This window comes from Elephas maximus, chromosome 2, assembly GCF_024166365.1.
Source record: "Elephas maximus indicus isolate mEleMax1 chromosome 2, mEleMax1 primary haplotype, whole genome shotgun sequence".
Lineage (NCBI taxonomy): Eukaryota > Metazoa > Chordata > Mammalia > Proboscidea > Elephantidae > Elephas > Elephas maximus.
Window position 1 is genome coordinate 153,826,587 of NC_064820.1, and position 22,819 is coordinate 153,849,405.

At 50.9% G+C, this 22,819-nt stretch overlaps 3 protein-coding genes across 6 annotated transcripts in view; 2 read left to right on the forward strand and 1 right to left on the reverse strand.

Moving 5' to 3' along the window:
• Window positions 1-39: 39 nt before the first annotated feature.
• APBB3 (amyloid beta precursor protein binding family B member 3) lies at window positions 40-6,288 on the reverse strand. The gene is made up of 13 exons (XM_049873833.1): window positions 6,225-6,288; window positions 5,792-5,955; window positions 5,633-5,709; window positions 4,977-5,037; window positions 4,632-4,778; window positions 4,387-4,514; window positions 4,132-4,137; window positions 3,866-3,980; window positions 3,642-3,726; window positions 3,289-3,372; window positions 2,929-3,044; window positions 2,603-2,794; window positions 40-1,218 (listed from the first exon to the last, which is right to left on the reverse strand). The coding sequence occupies exons 1-13, from the start codon at window positions 6,271-6,273 to the stop codon at window positions 982-984; spliced, it is 1,461 nt and encodes a 486-aa protein (XP_049729790.1). The 5' UTR covers window positions 6,274-6,288; the 3' UTR covers window positions 40-981.
• A 200-nt stretch (window positions 6,289-6,488) lies between these two features.
• Window positions 6,489-8,753, forward strand: SLC35A4 (solute carrier family 35 member A4). The gene is made up of 3 exons (XM_049873830.1): window positions 6,489-6,862; window positions 7,888-7,986; window positions 8,551-8,753. The coding sequence occupies exons 1-3, from the start codon at window positions 6,848-6,850 to the stop codon at window positions 8,746-8,748; spliced, it is 312 nt and encodes a 103-aa protein (XP_049729787.1). The 5' UTR covers window positions 6,489-6,847; the 3' UTR covers window positions 8,749-8,753.
• A 414-nt stretch (window positions 8,754-9,167) lies between these two features.
• The window catches only part of LOC126070045 (probable UDP-sugar transporter protein SLC35A4), a 35,923-nt gene continuing 22,271 nt past the window's right edge, over window positions 9,168-22,819 (forward strand). For all 4 annotated transcript variants that reach the window (XM_049873824.1, XM_049873823.1, XM_049873825.1 and 1 more), the window contains exon 1: window positions 9,168-16,944. In XM_049873824.1, coding sequence (XP_049729781.1) covers window positions 9,168-10,148 — 981 coding nt within the window. In that variant the 3' untranslated portion in view covers window positions 10,149-16,944. The remainder of the gene's footprint in view (window positions 16,945-22,819) is intronic.

The window sequence follows — 22,819 nt, forward strand, 5'->3', positions numbered from 1 at the left end:
CCTCGCCCTGAAAGTCTCGAAGTCTCCAACTAATGACCCACTGAGGCTCTGGTCACAAGTGGAGCAGTCTTCCAGGAGCCAGCGCTCTAGCAGCCCTAATCCCCTCTGGGTCCAATCTCTCCATCGTTTCCCAGTTCTCAGGAGCAAGCTCAAACCACCAGAAGCCCCTGGCCACCCCTCACATACCACCCTGTGACTTAGCCAGGTCGACTTCTAGGGCCTCACCTCTGTCCACTGCTCTGCACACTGCCCACATTCATTCTCTCAACGCTTGCTAACTAGTACTCATCTTCCTTCAGTACTCAGAGGTCAACTCTTCAGAAAGCCTTCTGTAATGCCTCAGGCCAGGTTGAGTGTCTCACCTAAGTTCCCAGAACCCTCTGAGATTTCCTAGTTGCACTATATAATATCTTGTATCTGATTTATTTAACTTTTGTGTCTCCCCATCTTGATAATCTCAGAGGGTGAGGTCCCTACTTTATTACATCTCCAGTGCCTGGCCAGAAAAGTTCCTTAGAAAATGTCTGTTGAATGAGTGAAGTCAAATTTCCATCACATCCGTGCCCTCATGTGACTTCACGCAACAGCCAACACCAAGCACAGACAAAAAGACACACAGGTTGTTTGCCCCCAACCCTGTCCCAGGCTCAATATATTCACACCCACTGAGGTCACTGAGGGATTTTATTTGCAGTGATTTTGCTATAAAGTGTTGCTGAGGTAGAGCCAACTGTCCAGGGCTAGACAGGGGCAAGGAATATAGGAACCCAGGAAAACGGAAGCCAGGGGCTGAGGCTGTGGTGCAGGGCCTCTCAGTCATCCATATAAAGTTAATAAATTAGGCAATAGAGAGTGGGCAAGGACCAGAGGAACAGGCAGAGAAGGTTCCAAGGGGTGAGAGGCTACAGGCCCCTGAGGAATCAAGGGGTATACAGTTGTGCATGGACCCAGAGCCTCCTTCCCCAGTCCTCCCAGACACATTTAGGGCATGTGGAGCAGAGAGGGTTTCAGCCGGAAGGCATCAAGAAAAGAGAAGACACCTCGTTTTCGAGGGGCTGCCCCTGCACCCCCAACACCTCCTTTGAGCAGGGGGCGGGGCGGGGGACCTCCTGGGGAGTCCATGGAGCTGGTCCTCTTGAGCCGCAGGCGGGCACGAGCCTGGGCACCCCAGGCCTTGCCCCGAGCTGCAGAGGCCACAAGACATTTCTGGTACTGAACCTAGGGAGAAGGGGAATATGAAGATCCAGGTACTCTCTGCCCCTGGACTCCCTGGAAGCTTTTGCAAGACAGGGAACTGGCCAAGGCTTCACTCTGATGTGAAGCTGGTAGTCTGCAACATCTGGAGCCCCTACAGCATTCCCTGGTAACTCAGTAACACAAACAGAACTTTACCTTTACAGAGCACTTAAGGAGAGCTGCACTAAATACTCTGCAGAATCTAACTTAATCCAGTGATTTATGAGGTGTTACTACCCCAACTGAAGAAATTGGGATTTCAAAGAGAGTAAATGCCTTGTCCAAGGTCACTTACCCGGAAGATTGTAGAGCTGAGATTCAGGCCTATCCCAGAGCTGTTCTCTTAACCACAACTACCACTATGTTGCCTCTCCTTCCTCTCTCACTGGCTAAGCATATTTCTAGTCAAGGGGAAGCTGTACAATCCAAACTCCATTCCCAATGTAACTGTTCCTATCATCTCTCATTTGAGCTACCTCAACAGGGTCCTATTTGGCCATTCTACTTCCTTTCTTGTGTCCTCCAAATCATCTACCTATACAATAGATTAAAATAAGCTCATTACCCTGACCTATACAGTCCTCCACGACCTTGTTTCTGTCATTCTTTCTGCCCACATCTCTCACTACATCTTGCACTCAATACACTAGATTCTTTTAGATACTCTAGTCCACCAACCTTCAGAGCAGCTAGGGTTTCCTGTACCTACCACACTTCTGTCTGAACCTGGCTAACCCCTTCTTGAACCTTCAACTCTCAGTTTTCCATCACCTCTTCCAGGGAGCCTTCCTGAACCCCTGAAGCTGTGTTTGGGGCCTCTCCTCCATCATTCTGTAGTGTACAACTCCTTCTGGTCTGTCTCTGCTCTATCTTAAGTGTTCTGTGAGGGCGAGGGCTGTGCCCTCTCTAACACTGTATTCTCAGGGTCCAGTATGGTGTCTGGTATCCTGTAGACACATCTGTTGAATAAATAAACAAACTATGCTAACAGAATGCAAGTGTCCCACACTCAAATACTCATAGATGCCAGGAAGTAACCTAAATAAGACAAACAGGAAAGACAATTCCCAGCCCCTCCACAACTCCAGCTACAAGTTCAAACTTACATATGTGGACTCAGTACTAGAGCTCCTGATGTTTTAGGAAAAACAGGAATAGCAGTTATTATGTGAAATGTCTCGGCCTTTAAATATTAGCAACTAATTAAAACTTTTCAAAAACAGTGCGAGGGCCAAATACAGTAGTGAGCCAGAGTCAGCCTTGGGATTGCTGGTTTGTGATCTCTGGAAAGGCTGCCAATCCTGAGCCCCATCACCAGTACAGAGCAGCTGCAGGGCAACCCCACCCCATTCCCACCCCAACTCACCATGCAGGCAGCCTGCACAGCTTCAGAGAGTGCCCCTGCATGAGGCTGGCACCAGAAGGCTGCACACTGGAAGCTCTGGCGGCCCAGGTCGACAATGAGGCCAAAGGTGTGTGGGTCACGGCCAACGCCAATGAAGGTCACAAGGCGCACAGGGCACTGCCACAATGGCTCCTCCTCTGCACTGGCCTCTACCTGCCCACACCAGAACTAGTCAATAGAAATCCAGGTGCTAGCCAGACCCACTGAGTTCTTCTAGTAGCAAGCGGTAACCCCTCAGCACCCCTGCCCACACCTCCACAGCCTCCAACCTCACCCTCTTCTGGTACCTGAATGGGTTGTGCCATCATGAGAGAATCAGATACACTGAGCATAGCAGGAACCCAGGCGTCCTGGTTGCCCCGGGCAGTCAAGGTACCAATGGCCTCGTTCAGCACATCCATTCCTACAGGGACATGCCCACTGACTGTGGTGTCTCCCAGCCGTAAGGAAAGAAAGGGTCTGCAAGGAGTGTCTAGCCTCCCCTCACTGACTTGGGAGTCAGAGAGATAGGAAAAGGGTAGTCAGGGCTGGCCTTAGAACCCTGAATTGAGAAGGCTGGTATATCCCGGGCCATGGGAACACTCTGAGAAATGGTGGTGGACCCCACCTCACCCACCTTCCCCTTGCCCACCTCCCTAAGTTCTCACCCATGGCTTTGGTGACTGGCAGGGTCCCCATGTACAGTGCTTCGTACTTCTGAGCAGCCTGGCTCACTGCATCCAGCAGCTCCACTGGAATATACACACTGAGTTGGCCTGGGCGCTTTCTCAGTCACTCCTTCCTGCAACCTTCAGCATGGGGCAGGGCCAAGGCCAGAGCTAGAGCTAGCAGAACAAAGGCCCTTTTATGTTCCTCCCTTAAGTCAGGGCTTGGGATTCCTGAGACCAGCACACTTCAGAAATCTCCACATCCCCAAGGAGGTACTGCATAACCTAGAGCACCCTCTCCCACATCTTTCACAAAAGCAGCCCCTGATGCTGCAATGCAACAGTCCCCGTACCTTGACGAGGCAGCTCTTCAGGAGAGATGGGGTCTGGAGAGCAGCAAGGAGCATCACCACTGACCCCTACTCGCTCTGACAAGATCTAAAACACAATGAGCCAGCAGAAGGACAGGAAGGGAGGGGAATTGAGGTGAAGGGGCCAACACCACACTGCCCCAACAACTCTGGAAGCTTCAGACTCAGGGCCACACCCACATTCCCTGCCCTACCCTTGGCCTTACCTGGGCACAAAGCCCATGCAGGGCACTGGCAATGGCCTTGGCAGGGACGTCACAACGAAACACATGGCACTTGAGCATACAGCTGTCTTTGTCACCCGCCACAAAAGCAAAATCCCTGGCAAGGTCAGAGATTGGGCTGGGGCAGAGATGGGACTGGAGTAGGGGGTAGGTTCGGAAGGGGCCTGTAGTGCCTAGAGGTGAGGGATATGGCAGGGATGGGGCAGAGAGATCTGGACTGGGGCTCAGGACACCTGGCTATCACTCACCTATCACTGTTCCAGAAGCATGTGGGAGCAGAGGAAAGAGTCAGCCCAGCCGCTCAGGCTCTCCCCAGTCCGTCCCTGCTGAGCTGGGCCCACCCTTCCCCACCAGGGCTGGACCAGGCAGGGGAGGCAGTGCTTGGGTTCATGACAGAGAATCTGCGTCCAGGGGTTCAAGCACAGGGCATCGGCATTAGTGGAGATCACAGCCTGCAGGGGGGCAGGGCAGGCCTCACTTGAGGGGAGTGTAGGAGCCCTCACCGGCCCTTGGAGCTGCCCACACCCCATACACGGATGTGCACCAGAGGCTGGCAGTGGATCAGACTGCGGTCCAAGGGATTCACCAGGCTCATGGCATCCTTCTTCAGGATCATCAGCATGTTCTGGCCCTGTCAAGGACAGAGGACAGCCTAAAGCTCAGATGATGGTGGCTGCCATGATGGCCAGGCAATTCAGGGCCTCTCCTGGGCCCTGGGCTGAACCTTTGGAGGGTCAAGCCAACTCACTTCACCCCAGGCACCATCTGGGGGCTGGCTCCGGCTGCGGGTCTGGGCCAGCTGCTGGATGCAGTTATTGACCGCAATGCTGCTCTTTCCTGGTGCCAGATCCTCCTCGGGTACCTCTACCCAGCCCAGAGAGCGAACTGCAAAGCACTGATGGGTAGGAGGAATGGACAGGAAGACCCTAAGTGAGCAGAGCTGGAGCACGTAGTGCTACAGGCTCCACAGATATAAACACTGAGATCACCTCCCTCCACCCCTGATCGCCTCTGCTTAGCCCAATCACACCCCTAACCTTTCCCTTGGGATCCCTCCAAAGCCCTGGCCCAGCACTCAGGCCCAAGTCACTACCTTAGTCCCTGGCTCCATGCTCTGGATGTAGGATTCCTCACCATACCAGGACAGGGAGTTTCTAGAACAAAACAGAGCTGGTGAGAGGACTGTATTTCCTACAAGTGCACTGGAAAGGTCCACACTGCTGGAGTCGGTACAGGACATGGGACGAGACTCAGAATATAGCACCCCAAATATAGAGCCAAAGCAGTGGCAGGGCCCAGGATGTATTAAGAAAATGTAACATAGAACGTGCCTTAAAAGTTGAAAGAGGACTCAGGATGGACACATGGCCCAGAATACTGAAAAAGGTATGACCCAGAATAAGAGTTGCCAACATGAAAAAGGGTCTAGTATGTGGACAGAGCCCCATATCAGGACAGGAGACCCTAGAAAAGGAGGGGAACCCCGATGAAAGAGCCCAAGACAATAACCTAGAATATGATGGATCAGGACCCAAAATATGGAAAAGACAGCTTATAACAAAGGATAAAACTCAAAATACTAAGAAAATCAAGAACTTCGGTCAAAGCCAAGAACACAGATTACTATCCAAAACATGGGACAGAGCCCACCCAGAACCTGGGCTGAAAAGCAGACCATGAGTCCACCTGCATCTTTTTGAGTGCCACGGTGCCCCAAGCCTTTCACTTTGCCTGGCACATCCCTGTTACCTCCGGTCCAGTGAGCTCTCCAGGCTGGAGAAGGATCTCCCCTTGGGGGGCCGCAGTCCCCAAACCCCCTCTGTCCCCTGTGGAGAAGTGGTTAGGTCAGTCCAGCAGCAGGCTTAGGTCCACACATGGGATCAGGCCTCCTCCTCGCACTCCACCTACCTTGCCTGGACCCTCTGCATCTCCAGGCTCCCAGGTTGGGCGCTGCCACTGGGTGCTACCGCTGGGTACGTGCCAATAGTATGTACCTGCAGCATCGTGGATCTTCCTCCAGCCAGGGGGTAGGCCTGGCTCTCCCTCCAGACTTTGGTCTCCCCATAGGTCATCTACCGGAACACAGGACGGGAGGGCATATTATTCGTGGACTCAGAACAACACTCTGCCATAACCCTCCATCAGCTCTCAGGCTGAAGGTCCAGGCTGAGGGTCCTGGCTCCACAATCTTGGAGATATTGCGGTGCGAAGATCAGGGTTCATTTGTTCTCTGGACCTCACCCCGAGACATGCCCCTGATATTTGCGCCTCGGGTTAGCCTTTCGCCCTCCCTCGTCCCCCCTCAGCTCCCGATCCTCCCATTGGGCCCCTTCGTGCACACCATCGCAGTTGACCAGAATGATGGCCAGCATGTAATCCTTGCCCAGCATATCCCCGACCGCGTCCCCGCCGGCCCCAGCCGGCCAGCACTCTCAGCACAGCACGACTTCCGGCGCTACTGCGCCTAGAAGCCCTGCTTCCCTGCGACAACAGCGCCAGCAGGGGCCGCACGAGCACTGGGCGGGGCAGGGTCCCGGGGGCGGGAAGGGGCGGGCCTGAACAGCGTTGCCTGCCAAGGGGTGGTGCGTGTAAACAGGCGTTTGGATCCCCAAGTGGGTGCCTGACTCCGTGCGTGGATCTGGGGAAAGCTGCGGACGCCAGAAGGCCCGCTGACACCGCGGCGCAACTATGAGCTCATCAGGCGCGGAAGACCAGGACGGCGAACGTGCTCTGCGCGCACACGCACAAGAGTGAGATCATCGCGCCCTCGTAGTATGCGCGCGCGCACACGCAGCCTGGAACCCAACGGATGGGGTCACGTGGGACTAGGGCTCCTCCGCGAGGGGAACGCCTCCGCCCTTTCTAAAGATGTCCCGGAAGTGCCTCTGCCCTCAGTAAAAATGGCCGTACCACCGGGCATGAAAGAGTTGGGGCTGCGCCTGCGCAACAAGTTCGGCGGGGAAGATGGCGGATGACAAGGTGAGTGAACGTGTCGGGGGATCAGAAGTCGGGTGTGGTCTTCACACTCCATGACCATTTTGGTCCTAGGAGAAGCGACAGTGGAGTGGCCCAGAGGTGGCGGTGCCTCTTGTTTCCCCTAGAATTTTCTTGTTTCCTCTGGATGCGCGGTTATTGCCTGCCTCAACAGTGGGGGAAGGGAGAACTGCGCGAGCCCGGGATTCCCCGGGGACCATCACGATCCTGTTGGTTGTACACACTCAAAAATACGTTCATCCTGATATACTTCTACACCCTTCACACGTTCTTGCAGTAATGCATGGTCACACTTTCACCACTCCATAGTCTCCGGAAATTTATTCCCGGAGACGTGTCTACAACCCACACGGACACTCACCGTCATTTAAACACTCCTTTGTGCAGAAACTGAATTTCATACTTATATTCGATCAAAAAATCACTCAGTTTATTTACACATTCTCTTGCAGTCATTCTCCGTCTCCAATCACTCACTCCATGGCCTACTGGGGTGGGGAGTAGGAAGCAGGGAAGCCCAGGGAGAAACCAGTTTTACCCCTAAATTATTCAGAAAATTGCCTCAGTCCATTATGCATCATTAGTCTGGAAGTCCACCACCACCCATACGTTTTTCTAGTACTTGTTTGACGCCAGGGTCTCAGGACACAGTGAAGACAGATCTGGGCGCCACTTTCAGGGAGCTCCTAGTCAGTAGTGCTTTTCTGATAGACCTAATTGGAGGTCCCCTTGCTGCTCCTCCTGCCTCTCCAACACAGTGCTTGCTATCTATATACATTACCTGTAGTAGTTGTTGCAAGTTACTGATACAGATCCCATTTGCTTCCCACCCCCACCCCCTGTGAATTCTGTGCTCTTCAATGCCTTTCTTTCTCTACTGCTGCCATCTCAGGAAAGGTTTAATACGAAGAGGTTTCTCAGGCTTAAGCCCACTTTCCCCAGCCCCTAATAGAATTGAGAGGGGATGGGACTGGGTCAGTCTAATGGAGCCAGCCTCTCACTTGTTCTAGGATTCTCTGCCCAAGCTTAAGGATCTGGCGTTTCTCAAGAATCAGCTGGAGCGCCTGCAGCGGCGCGTAGAAGATGAAGTGAACAGTGGTGTGGGCCAGGTAGGGGCCAACTCCCTCCACCTTAAACGTTATTGCCCAACATGCCTTTGAGAGTGTGGAATGATTACTGAGGACCTCTTCTCAGTGACACCAACAAAAGTTTTCCTGGGAAAATGGCACTTGAGCTGGGACTTTAAGTTTATGTAGGGGTTAACTAGATGAAGAGGGGAGAAAAGGACAGGACAGCATATGCCAGTCCCTGTGGTGGGAGGTAGCATGATGAACATGAGGGGGTAAAAGGAAGCTGGCGAGTCATGGGGGAGCATACTAGGAAATGAGGAGGGAGAAGCAGGCAAGGATCAGATCAGATTCTTCAAGGGCATCTCCGTGGCCTGTTGGCATTGGGGTTCTGTGGTTGGAGCCTTTTGATCTCAGAGTTCTGAGATTGTGTAATCAGGACCTCTGGGTTCTTTTTCTGGCTCCAGAACCTTGAGAAAATCTTGAATACTGCAGATGTCCAGAGTGAGGAAGAGCAGGTGGTGGAATGCTCTAAGCCCAGCTTGAGTAGCTTCGGGTAGAAAAGGGAAGAGCCTGGCTGAATTTCCCCTGCATTTTCTTCCGTAGGATGGCTCGCTCCTATCCTCCCCATTCCTCAAGGGCTTCCTGGCCGGCTACGTGGTAGCCAAACTAAGGGCGTCAGCAGTATTGGGCTTTGCCGTGGGCACCTGCACTGGCATCTATGTAGCCCAGGCATATGCTGTGCCTAACGTGGAGAAGACATTGAGGGACTATCTGCGGTCACTGCGCAAGGGACCCAACTAGCTCTGGATCCCATGGGGGAGGCAGGATGAGCAGCTGGGGCCTGCAGGTGGAGGCCTCTCAACCACAGACACCATATCTCGTTTCCCTGGCTGTCACCCGTTTGCTGTCTCCACCCTTCCTGCCACCGTCATCCTTGATTTCCCTCCTGCATAGGGTGGACAGTGGCTGGTCAGCCTGCACCTTGGACACCTTCCCACCCTTACCCCATGGGACTGGCCCCAAGACTGTGGCTTCAAGGGCCACCAACCTCTTTTCCAGCCCTGACTGTGGAGTTTGCAGCTAACTTTGATCCTCTATATTCTCTCTGGCAATGTACCACAGCTGTACCCTCCTTGGAGCTGGCTCCATAACTTGCTTTTCCTCAGCCCTGTTACAACCTCCCTGCAGCCCCTTGCTACACAGACCACCCAGGATCTTGTATGGGCATGAGTGTAGAGGACGGGGGTCTGCCAGGCCTGGGCCGTCCCAGGCAGGCCCGCTGGATCCTGATGCTACTCCTGTCCACTGCTATGTATGGTGCCCATGCCCCACTGCTGGCACTGTGCCATGTGGACGGCCGAGTGCCCTTCCGGCCCTCCTCGGCTGTGCTGCTGACTGAGCTGACCAAGCTGCTGTTGTGCGCCTTCTCCCTGCTGGTGGGCTGGCAAGCATGGCCCCAGGGGGCCCCACCCTGGCGCCAGGCTGTCCCCTTTGCATTATCAGCCCTCCTTTATGGCGCTAACAATAACCTGGTGATCTACCTTCAACGTTACATGGACCCCAGCACTTACCAGGTGCTAAGCAACCTGAAGATTGGAAGCACAGCCCTGTTCTACTGCTTCTGCCTCCGGCATCGCCTCTCCGCACGCCAGGGTTTAGCACTGCTGCTACTGATGGCAGCAGGGGCCTGCTATGCAGCAGGTGGCCTCCAGGACCCCCGGAACACATTTTCTGGGCCCCCTCCAGCAGCTGCTGCTGGCCCTATGCCCCTGCATATCACCCCGCTGGGACTACTGCTCCTCGTCCTGTACTGCCTCATCTCAGGCTTGTCATCCGTATACACAGAGATGCTCATGAAGCGACAACGGCTGCCCCTGGCACTTCAGAACCTCTTCCTCTACACTTTTGGTGTGCTTCTGAACCTAGGTCTGCACGCAGGCAGTGGCCCCGGCCCAGGCCTCCTGGAGGGTTTCTCGGGATGGGCAGCACTCGTGGTGCTGAGTCAGGCACTAAACGGACTGCTCATGTCGGCTGTCATGAAGCATGGCAGCAGTATCACTCGCCTCTTTGTTGTGTCCTGCTCGCTGGTGGTCAACGCCGTGCTCTCAGCAGCCCTTCTACGGCTGCAGCTCACGGCCGCCTTCTTCCTGGCCACACTGCTCATTGGCCTGGCTGTGCGCCTCTACTATGGCAGCCGCTAGCCCTGACCACCTCCACCCTGACTCCTGACCCCCATTCCTGACCCTGTAGATTGGGTGCCACCATCAGAGCTACTTCCCAGCCCTCTCCTCCCCTCACCAGCCCTGTAATAAGTGCCTTGTGAGGAAAGCTGGGGAAGTGGGAGCAGCCAGGTCAGTCTCTGGATGTGGGTGAATGAAGGGATAACCCCTGGGAGACTGGAAAAGTGAGTTTGGTTAAGAAAGCTCCTACCCACCCGCCACCCCGCCCCAAGTTCTTCCAGGCTAAGTTGTTAGGGAAACATCAATATCTAGGCCTGAGAAGAGACCCCATCTCTGATGGGGGAAGCTTCCTGATTCATCCTGTATAGTGCAGTTGCTCAAAGGGTGCTCTGGGAAGCAGGTAGCTTTCCTTGCCTACTGTTGTCACCCAGCAGACCCTATGTTCCCGTGCCTGGTTCTGGCTGCTCCAGCCCAGCATGGTGCATGACTTCTCCATGAGTGATACTGTCCCCAACTCATGCAGGAAGACCCAGTTGCCACAGATTACACGACAGTCACCCAGGCCACTCTGCCGACTCCTCCTGCTCCAGCAGTACCTGGGTAACCTGCTCCCTCCACAGTGCTGCTCCCCAACCTAGCATTTTTCCTGGAAACCCCAGAGAGGGCTGGGGCTTGACTCATCTCAGGGAATGTTGGCCCTGGGCCTTGGCTTAAGCCTACACTCCTGATCTCTCTGCTCACCCCAAGGACCCTCTCGAAGCCCACTACCCCATCTGGGTCCTGCTTCTACCTAGCAGTGTTCCAGCTCCCACCAGCCAGGAAGTTCTGGAGAGTGACCTGGGGCCAAAAAAAAAAAAAAGGGGCCAGGCGTAGGGAAATTCCTATAGCTCAATCAGTGTCTCTAACTGCGTAAGCAATAAGGTCTTAATAAAGTGTGCTGGGGTGTAGGGTGGTTCCTACAATTGGCCATGGTTGTCCTTTGTCTTCTGTGTTGCACAGTTCTTCTCAAACATAGTTTTACTCCCCTGGTATCCTGAATGTCTTAATTCTAGGGTGAACTTCTGAACTAGGAGAAAAAGCTGTTTTATCCCACTATTGCCAGAGGCATTTTTTCCTTTAGTGACTCTATGGAGCTGTCACAGAGCTTCTGAGCTTTCCCTGAAAACCTGGGCCCTAAGGAATTTAGAGGGAGCCTTGGGAATGGAAGGTGCTGGGCCTGGCAGGACAAACTCAACTCTAGGCTGGAAGACTTTTTTAAGAACCTGGTATGGTTTTGATTCCCATTTCCTCTGGCCCACTTGCCGATTCTCCTGCCTGTTACCTGCTGTCATGATCAGAGGTACGTCAGGCCCTGCTTCTCTGCTAGAATACCTAATGAGCTTGTGAAAAATAGTTTTGGGCCTACCCCAGAGGTACTGAAGCAGAGTCTTAGGGAGTGGAATCTGGGAATCTTTTTTTTTTAACAAGCTCTCTAGTGGAGGCAGTTCTAATCTGAAACACATGGGGTCACCATGAATCGAAATCAACTTGATGGCAACTGGTTTTGTGTTTTTTGGTTAGTTTAAATGATTCTGATGCACACTGAAGCTTGTGAACTACTGCTTTCTGCAGTGTAGAACTATAGCCGGCCAGACTTGAATTTGAATTCTGGCTCTACCATTTTACCCTTCTTGAGCAGTTACTTAATCTCTAAGTTTAGGTTGTCTTACTTTTTTTTGTTGTGCTTTAGGTGGAGGTTTACAGAACAAACTAGTTTCTCATTAAGCAGTTAGTACACATATTGTTTTATGACATTGGTTAACAACCCCATGACATGTCAACACTTTCTTTTCTTGACCTTGGGTCCCTTTTACCAGCTTTCCTGATTCCTCCTGCCTTGTAGGCCTCTCTGATCTGGCCACAGGTGTTTCAGGCCTGGCAGAGGCTGTGGGAGGAGCAGGCTGTGACTTGCCCCTGGGCTGGTGTGCCCCTTTAGTCTTATTTTATGGGCCTGTCTAATCTTTGGCTGAAGGGTGAACCTTGGCCAGGACTTCATTACTGAGCTAAAAAGGTGTCTGGGGGCCATACTGTCAGGGTTTCTCCAGTGTCTGTCAGACCAGTAAGTTTGGTCTTTTATTTGTGAGTTACAATTTTCTACATTCCCCTCCAGCTGTGTCTGAGGGTTGTCTTATTTCTGAAATGAGAATCAAATGATACGTATAACCTACTATGGGTAGCTGAAAAGATTACATGAAAGAATGGATATTAGGTGTTTAGGAGCTGGCACTGTGAAACCAGGAAGTGGTGTTATTAATTATCTGTAATGAGGGTTATTCTTGGTTATATCCCATCTCTCAAGAAGTAGGACCCTCAAGAATAAGGAGAAAGGAAGCTGCCCATGAAAGATTCCTGATCACCAGATTTCTCCCCAGGTCAGGGACCCAGCATGAGTGCCCCCACCTAGTCTGTACCCTGATGAAGCTGCTGGTTCTGGGCTTGGAACTCCTGGTTCTTTGTGGCCAGGCTGATGGTATCTTGCAGGGCGCCAGCCAGCAGGCTGCGGTAGTATTGTTCTGCAGTCACAGCCTGCTCCTCCCACAGCCTCTGCCAGGCCTGAAACACCTGTGGCCAGATCAGAGAGGCCTATCAGTCAGCCACCTTGGAACCAGCTCAAGGCCTGCCCTCTGTCCCCACTGACCTGCAGCACACGGGATGTCTGAGCTCAGGTGGCCTGCCACATGCAGGGCATAGAGGGCTACCAGGTCCTGCTCTGCAGCATCCCACTCTGCCTGAAGGCCCTCCAGCTGTAGTCTCAGCACTCTCTGCTCCTGGTGCCATCTGTGTGTCTCCTCAGAGGCCTTCAGTACTAAGACATACTCTTGGCTGAATACCATCTGCGTGCCGGGTGCTGTGCTAAATACTTAAGGTATATTATCTCATTTTATCCAGTAACAGCCATATGAGTAGTTGCCATTTTACAGATTTGGAAACAGTGGATCAGAGACGTGACCTAACTTGCCCAAAATCACATGACTAGTGAGGAACAGAGCTGAAATGACACATACTTTTCAATGGTTCACCATTATCTTTGGGGTAAAGTCCAAATCCTGAGGCATGGCATTTGAGGCCCTTGTCTCTTAGCCTTGGCTCTATGTACCTGCTAGGTTCCAGTCATACCCAAAAATTTGCAGTTCTCAGAGCCATCATTTCATTCCTTCCCTCTGGACCATTGTGCATACAGTATTGTCCTCTCTCATAGCATGCCCCCTAAGCCCCCAAATTATATTTGTTTCTTAATTTGTTCAAATAAGTTATATTAACTTTACATAAGTGCCTCCATGTGATGAGCAAAAACTGCTCTTATGGAGTTCAGAGTCCTTTAAGTCTCAGATGCCATCTTCTCTGATCATCCCCAGCCTGAGTCAGGTACCCCTTTGTTCCCACAAGTCCTTCGCTCCCTCCAGCACAGCACTTGGTACTGAGAATTGCCTCATCTGTCCACAAGGCCATGAGAGGTATGGACTAGTCTGTTGTGATCGACACTGGATTCTCCCTACTTGATCCCTCACCTTTTCAGCCACCAGGCCTTTGACCTGGTCACCTGCTACCTCTTCCTCCTCTTGTTCCAAATGCTTCAGCTCTGCTCTGAGTTTGGTGCTGCTTTCGCAATCTCTGCCTCCGAGCCTGGGCCAGGAAGAACTGCAGGGCCACATCTGGGGCCTGCCGGGCCTCAGTGGAGTCAGTCTAGGCTCAGCCAGAATCTCAGGCATACACGCAGCATTGTGACACACAACCCAACGTTTCCAGCACAACTCCACTCCCAGAGCAGTGTCCAGGGCCTAGCCTGGGCAGAGACTCAAGAGGCAGTAGAGAGAGGGCAGGGACTGGCTCTACCAACAGGTGCCATATCCCTAATCCAATCCAGTAGAAAAACAACCCCTTCCCTTCCCCTCCCTCAGGGATCCAGTAGCCTTTCAGGTCCTTCATTTACTGGAAGCTCCATATTTCTCCCCAGTGTCAGGGGAAGGTAAGCAGGAGGCAGATTAGCTGGGCTATGCAACACCCCCTCACTCTGCCAGTAGTTTCCAGTTGTTCCTGGAGTAGATGAGATGTTACCTGTTCCTCAGAGCTTTGGAGCGGATGCTTTTGATGGCACCCATGTCCTAGAGATGCTATTCTTCCTGCCATTGGAGGAAAATGTGCTTAAGCAGGGCAAACGTGGAGAAGAACCCTCTAGCTCCGCCCCAAGCCCCAGGCCCACCTTGGGGCTCCCACTGGAGGCCTGGGCTGTGGCTTGCTGCTGAATCTATCACCTGCTGAGAAGGTATTGGGAGTGCAAATTCCACACACTCCCTCCCAGGACAGTGTGTCAAACTCAAGGTTTTGAAATAAAATCAGGATCCCAGCTTCTTAGTTATATTACCTCAGCCATTTGAGCCTCCATTTCATATTCTATAAAATGTATCTGGTAAAAGCCCCAATCTCAGAAAGTTGAAGAGAACATGAAATGAGATAAAGCACTGAGCAGTACCACATAAGCCAGAGACAGCATTGGCCTGAAACCAGAAGAGCTAGATAGTGCCCGGCTACAACCAATGACAGCCCTGACAGGGAGGGCAATGGAGTGCCACTGGGGAGCAGGAGAGTAGTGGGATGCAGACCCCAAATTCTCGTAAAGAGACCAGACTTAATGGTCTGACTGAGACTAGAAGGACCCCGGAGGTCGTGGTCCCCAGACCTTCTGTTAGCCCAAGACAGGAGCCATTCCCAAAGCCAACTCTTCAGACAGGGACTGGACTGGACTATGGGATAGAAAATGATACTGGTGAAGAGCGAGCTTCTTGGATCAAGTAGACACATGAGACTATGTTGGCATCTCCTGTCTGGAGGGGAGATGAGAGAGCAGAGGGGGTCAGAAGCTGGCCGAATGGACACAAAAATAGAAAGTGGAGGGAAGCAGTGTGCTGTCTTATCAGGGGGAGAGCAATTAGGAATATATAGCAAGGTGTATATAAATTTTTGTATGAGAGACTGACTTGCTTTGTAAACTTGCACTTAAAGCACAATAAAAATTTAAAAAAAAAAAAACACTGAGCAGTGTCAGGCACTAGCTCAATAAATTGGGGCTAACATGCCTAATTCCCAAAGCCCAGAGCTTTAAAAAAACAAGTTGCAATTATGAAAAGGCAAGAAGAGAAGGGCCAAGAGAGGCTGGACAAGGGTGAGATTCCAGCCACCTGGGATAAATCATGGAAGACAGTGCCCCCTTCTGCACAAGAGAAGCCATGCAGCACAAGAGGATAAGAAAGCACCAACTGTATCAGGAGTCTAATAAAGTCTCCAGTGTGATTGTACCTTTGCTGCCTCTGATTATCCCAATGAACTTGGGCCACTCACATCCCTTAGCCTCAGTTTGCTCATCTGAAAAGCACTTAAAATACTTGTGGCTCCTCCTTGACCTTCAAGACAAAGTCCAAACATCTCAACAGATTTACAAAGCCCTGTATGACCTGGCCCCTACTCCCTCTCCAGTCCTTCTCCCCTGACTCTCGTCCTCAAACTGTGTTCTCCACCAAATTGAGCTGCTTGTAGTTCCCCAAGAGATGAAGCACTCACCTTCTTCTGAGTCTTTGCCTGTCATTTTCTCTGCCTGGAATGTTCTTCACTCATCGTTGCTGGCCACTTCCTTCAGGAATCACTTCCTCCACACAGTCATCCTTCCCCCTCTTGCAAAGGCTAACTTAGATGCCCCATACAGCCCTGTGTTTATAAGCCCTTCAGAACACCGATCATACTATTGTAATTGCTTTTTTCCAGGAGATGTAAACTCAGAGGATAGGAATTTCCCAGGGCTTACACAGTACTGTGCCTGATACATAGTAGGTGGTCAATGAATGTTTGAGAATGAATAAATTAGTTAATCAATGAATTAAGGAAGGGCCCCTTTATAAACCCATTGCCATCTAGTTGATTCCAACTTATAGTGACCTTATAGGTCAGAGTAGAACTGCCCCATAGGGTTTTCAAGGAGTGGCTAGTGGATTCGAACTGCCAGCCATTTGGTTAGCAACCAAACTCTTAACCACTGCACCACCAGAGCCCCAGCCCCCTCACAGTGTGCTCTGTAAATAGAGGAGAGGAAGGCAGACATTCCTGGGGCTCCTAAGTGATTGGATGAGGGGACATACCTGTGGTTCTAGGGGACTCCCTGCCTCAGCTTTAGCCTGTCTGAACATCTGGCATCCTGGGTGCTGGCTCTAGGGTTTTACTACCTACAGAAAGAGGGTTCTGGGCAGGCTCTCGCCATTACCAGCTCAGGTGCCTCCAGGCCTTACCTTTCTCAACTGCAGCTCACATAGTGCCCAGCCTAGCTGGCTGAGCCCACCATCCATCAGGGTGTCTCCGAGGAGGCCTGAACGCAGGGTCCTCAGGCCAGCCCGTCGGCCCGGGCCTCCTCTACTACATCCCACAGGGTGGGTCTCACCTGTTTCACCTCCATCCTCCTTCTTGAGGCCCCCCAACAAAGCAGCCTGGAGCAAGCTCAGGGAACTTCCTGAGAAGGAGGGTAAGGAGAGACTCAGAGTGAATCATTCCTTTCCTCTGGAATCCAAAACACACTGTAATATTTTTAGTTTTTATTAATAATTCTATTCATAAAGATAGTTAACACCTGTCAGGTTTTTATGTGTGCTCAATGGCACTTAGCTAAGGCTTTTTATGGATTGCCTCTTTTTATCCACTCAGGACTCCAATCAAGCAGCAACTCTAATCTATCCTGCCACCCCCTACATTTTCCAGATGAGGCAACTGAAGCTCAGAGAAGTCAAGTAACTTCCTGGTGAGTGGCAGAGCTGAAACTCAAGCTAGTTCTGTCTGGTGCTAAAGCCTGTTCCTTTAATCATAATACCAGACTGGCCTATGGATAGCTCTAGTTGGCTGTCCACTGATTTGTCCCTGCGGGTGCAAACTAGACTGCCCCAGCTTGTCTTCCTCATTCCACAGGGCCTGGCACAAAGGAAGTTCTGGGAAAGTGTTGGCCTCATAAATGTGTGTTTGTTGACTTTGGAGTCAGCCTGAGGGCCTGACTTTTTTTTTTTTTTAAGATTTTATTATGGGAATTTTCAAACCTATACAAAATATAGGAAATCTACCTACTTATCACCTAGCTTCAGCAGTTATCAACTCATGGCCATTCTTGTTTGATGTATGCCCCCAACTTGACCTCCCTCATATTCTTTTGAAGCAAATCCCTGACATCATAATATTTCACAGAGGCCCAATTTTTAATGGCAGAGTGACCATAGGCAAGTCCTTTCCCCTCTCTGACTCTCCCTTTCCGCAACTACAGATTAGGCCTGTCTCCTTTTCCTTATCTGCAAGTTAGATCTGCCTCATAGGGTTGTGGATCAGTTAGTGGAAAGGTGCTTGGTTAGCTGGTGAAGGCCTCTGGCAAGAGCAATGGGTCGCTGTTGCTATTGGCCTTACCTCTCCAGATCTCAACTTCCTGGATCCGAGCCCCCCAAGAGGGTCGAGCTCTCTGGGCTGAGACTCCCAGCTGCTTGGGTAGGAGGATGAGGCCGGCCTAAGGCCAGATCCCAAAGCTTCCAAAGTACCCTACATCCTCCCCTGGGGCACCTTCGGGGTCCAGGCGAAGCAGTAGGCCACTGTAGTTGTTTCCTCCCAGGAGCCGTGAGACAATCCACGGCATTGAGCCCTCTACCTCCTCACCAACAGCCTCACCAGCAAGCATCTGCAGCAGGGGGCAGTCTCTGCCAGAGGGAGGGAGGAAGAGAGATGTCTGGTGATGCGGGAAAGAAACTGGCGCAAATCACACTCTTATGTACCCTAGAACAGATTTTGTGTACCACAGAATAGATTTGCAAGCTTGTATAGATCTTCATTGTATCATCATTATTATTTTTTAATTATTATGTTTGCACAGCCCAGGGAATCCTAGAGGTAACACATTTTCATGATAAAAAATTTAAATTGTGCATCTAACAAGGGACTTGTATCCAGAATGTATAAACACTGTTACAACTCAATAATAAAAAAACTAATAAACTAACTAAAAATGGGCAAAGGATTTCAACAGAGATTTCTCTAACGAGGAGACATAAATGATCAATAAGCACCTGAAAATATGCACAACATCATGAGTCGTTAGGAGAACACAAATCAAAACCACAAATAGATATCACTTCGCACTTATAATTAAAAAAATGAACAATAACAAGTATTGGCAAGGATATAGAAAAATTGGAACCCTTATACATTGCTGGTAGACATGTAAAATGGTGCAGCCATGGTGGAAAACAGTCTGGTCGTTCCTCAAAAAGTTAAACATATGACCCAGCAATTCCACTCCTAAGTATAAAAAAAAAATGAAAATATATGTCTACGAAAAAACTTGTACTCAAATGTTTGTAGCAGCATTATTTATAATCGCCAAAAGGTATAAACATCCCAGATGTCCATCAACTGATGAATGGATAAATAAAATGTGGTATGTCCATAAAATGGAGTATTATTCAGTCATAAAAAGGAGTAAGTACCGATGTGTGCCATACCATGGATGAACCTTGAAAACATTACACTAAGTGGAAGAAGCCAGTCACAAAAGACCACATAGTGTATGATTCCATTTATATAAAATGTCCAGAATAGGCAAATCCATAGAGACAGAAAGCAGATTAGTGGTTACTTAGGTCTAGAGGGATGGGGGATAAGGGCAGGGGGTAAATAAAGGGTTGTTGTTGTGTGCTGTCAAGTCAGTTCTGACTCATAGTGATCCTACAGGACAGTTGAACTGCCCCATAGGGTTTCCAAGGCTGTAATCTTTATGGAAGCAGACTGCCACGTCTTTCTCCTGTGAAGCAGCTAGTGGGTTCAAAACACCAACCTTTTGGTTAGCACTGAGCACTTTACCGTACCACCAGGGCTCCCTGAAGATATATAAGTGGCTGAAAATGAATTAGAAACGAAAAAATAAAAAAGTAGTAGGGGGTCTAAGTAAATGGCATTCCGGAAAAGGCGTAAATAATAGAGACAGTGAAAAGATGAGTGGTTGTCAGATCTCTAGGGCAAGCGGGAGAAGGGATAAATAGGTGGAGCACAGGGCATTTTTAGGGCAGTGAAACTATCCTGTATGACACTGTAATGGTGGATACATGACATGATGTATTTCTCAAGCAAGCTTGTATAGATCTTCATTGTATCATCATTATTATTTTTTAATTATTATGTTTGCACAGCCCAGGGAATCCTAGAGGTAACACATTTTCATGATAAAAAATTTAAATTGTGCATCTACAGGACCCTACAACACAAAGAGTGAACTCTAATGTAACTATGGACTTCAGTCAATAATAATATATCAGTATTGGTTCATCAGTTGTACCAAATGTACCACATGAATGCAAGATGTTAATAATAGGAGAAATGTTGTGCAGGAGGGAGGGGGTATATGAAAACTCAGTACTTTCTGCGTGATTTTTGCGTAAACCTAAAGCTGCTCTTTAAAAAAAAAGGTCTATTAAATTTTAAAAAGTAGTAGGGAAAAAACAGAAAAAACATGAAAAGATATTTGAAGACACTATTTACAAAACTTTGTCCTGGTGTACTCATCAACATATCAACGTACTGGAAGTATTTCTTTTCAGCTAATAATTTCCGCTTGTTCTCCACGTAGTTGCCTTTGACCACATCATCTGTCAACAGAGGATCTTAGCCTAGGCACTGGGAGTAGAGAAAAAGGGGAGACACTCTTATGCTGCCCTGGGAAGTCTATACGTGAGCCGCCCAACTCCCACCTCTAACTGCGGCTCAGAAGCCCCCACCACACTTACCTGGCTCCTGGGAGCTCTAGGATCCGCAAGGCTTCTCACCACAAGCCCTGAGTCCCAGGCCCCTCAGGGGGGTCAGGCCCTGGGCAGGCCATGGTGAGGGTGAGCAGAGAGCAGGCCCTGTGGAGGAGAGGGTGGGCTCAGGCCAGATGCTGAGGGGGTGAGTAGGTGACAGGTGCCCTCCTGTCTTCACCTGTCCCCATCCTCTGTGACCTGCAGGTGCAGCTCTGGGGAAGCTCTTGGGTCAGATACCTCCACTTTACTGGCACCTTCCACTACCCTGGAGGAAGGAGGGGCTGAGCTCAGATTCTAAGCACCAGGATTCTATGTAGCCCTCCAGAACATCTGCACAGAGAGCTTGTGGAGGTCCCCAAAGACTCCATGTTTGGGATATCCCTAAGGCCTCTCATCTTCACAATCTTATTTTTCTCCTCTCATCTACTCAGTAAGGGTAAGAGGGTGATTTGGGATTGCCACCTTTTTACAGATGAAGAAACTGAAATTTCTGCTCAGTGAGATGCTGAAGATCACCCAATATGATAATGACTGGATTGGGACATGGGAATGGACATAGAGTTGAAGTCTTGTAAGTGAATGGGGTAAGAGGAGAGAGAGGGATGGGGATACGGAGAAGAGCGTGGGAGGAAGTCCTAGGTACAGACCCAAGCCCTACAAGCAGGTCCCCAAGCTCAAACCCTCCCTCCCTTGGGTGACAGTGGGCAGAAACCTCTAAGAGTGTGGCTTGGTGGGGTGCCAGCAGCCCTGCCTTTAGACAAGACCCTTAGCCCTAGTGGGCTGTGGACACTTACAAGCCCAGAGGAGGCACATCCAGCACCAACGTGTTCTCTGCCCCTGGAGAGAGGAGGTCCCTAGCCCTCCCACTGGAGCATAGCTGGGGTAACACAGGAACAATTATTACAATTCCAGCCTTTTCCCAGCCTCCAGCTGACATGATCCCTGCCCCCCCCGGGGGAGGGTCCCTGTGGACCAGAGACGGCACCAAGAATTCAGCCATCTCACAGTCAGGGAAAAGGAGGTACCAGAGAGGCAAGCCCACGCTGGTAAACAGCAGAGTGGGACTAGACTCAAGCTATTCTGGCTCCCCAGGAGCCTCAGGCTCTTTCTTCCAAGTAGCCCCCGGCCCTGGCCCTGGCCCTGGCCCCCGGGGCTGTGCTCTCCCCTCCCCCAAGGATCTCGACTGCACCAGGCTAAGAGTACTGAGCACAGGGTCAGAGCCCCTGAGGGCCAGAGCTTCCTCAAACAGCATCTACAGCAGCTGAAGTGGAGAAAGGGATTCAGTGGGGAGAGAGGATTAATCCTTCCTTCAACGTTTCCTGAGGGCCAAGTCTATGCTGGGTACTGGGGACATGGTGCCCAGGACAGAAATAGCCCTCAACATTCACAGGGAGCCAGACAGGTGAGCAGACATTTTCAGTGGGTCTTGCTGTTTGCTATGGCAGGGGTCCCTGACAAGATTCACAGGCAGCTAATTTGATTTGGGTACAAACTGATGAAGCCCCAAAACAAAACTTTCAAGTTTATTGTCATTAGTATGAACAAGAACTGTGGAAATTAGACCTCTCTGAAAATTTGATCTTTGTACCCCACCCCTCCCTGACCCTCACCCCATTGGCCCCAGCCTCCCCCTCCTAGCCCCAACAGCTACATCAAATGGCTCTGACAACATAGCCCACATGGACCACAGGACACTCTAGGAGGCCTGAGGAGGGACATCTAATCTAGCTGGGAAGGGGAGAAAAGGTTCCCAAAGGTCTCCTGCAGGAGACAACGCCTGAGTTGAGCCCAGTCGTATCATGGTGGCTCTTCAGGGACTCACCAGTGGCACAAGCCACGGTGCCTCTGTTTCCCAGCCCTGGAGCAGCAGGGCCACACTGTACCCATGGCCCACAGAACCCAATGCACCCTGGACTCGTGGCAGCAGCTCCTGCTCAGCCTCCTGCAAGGAGACCCAGACACGTACCCCTGCCTCTGGTGCTCTGTCCCATCCTGCCCTCGGACGGCTGTCAGGACACGAGTATCCAGGGGGCTGAGGGCTACCATCCCCCTCCAGGCCCCTATCTTACTTCCCTACCTGAGCAGCATTGGGGCCCAGGACTCTGTCAAAGGTGAGGCATTGTTCCTATATGAAAGGATGGGGTCAGCAGTGTCATCCCCATCTTCCCCTGTACCCACCCTTACCCCATCCCATCTCTACCTGAGACTCCAGGGTGCCTGACTGAAGCAGGCGAAGGCCTGTGGGTTCCTCCAGAAGAATTGTGGGGTGACAGGTCTCCTCAGGGCCTGAGACAGGCGGATTCCATATCACCTCTTGTGAGGGAAATTGGGCTCTCAGGACTCCTAAATTCTGCCCCCAACATTTGCCTCAGTTTCCCAGTATAAGCTGGCCTAGCCTTCCCCCCTCCCAACAGGCTTTCCCAGGATGCAATACCTAGAATATGAATGTGTGAGAGGGGGACTTCTCACCTGCTCCCCACCCTAGCTCCACTTCCACCACCACCGTCAGCATGGCCTATGGACTGGGAGAGGCAGTGAGTGCCAGGAGAGCTGAGCCACCCTAGCCCTAACCAGCCCCTGTGCTCACTAGCTCTCCACACTCCATGGCTACCAGCTCTCACAGATTCCCCTCAATAATTCATGCCCCTAACCGGAGGGCTCCTCTGGGACAGGCCTCTGGACAATAAGTTACCAAGGGAGATGTCAGTCCCCTCTATTCTGAAAGAGTCAGGATTTTGCATGGAATTCTTTTTCTTTTTTTTTTTACAATGAAAAATTTCAGACATACATAATAGTGGAGAGAATAGCATAATGAGCCTCCAGGTATTCAGCTTCAGCAATTATCAACTTAGG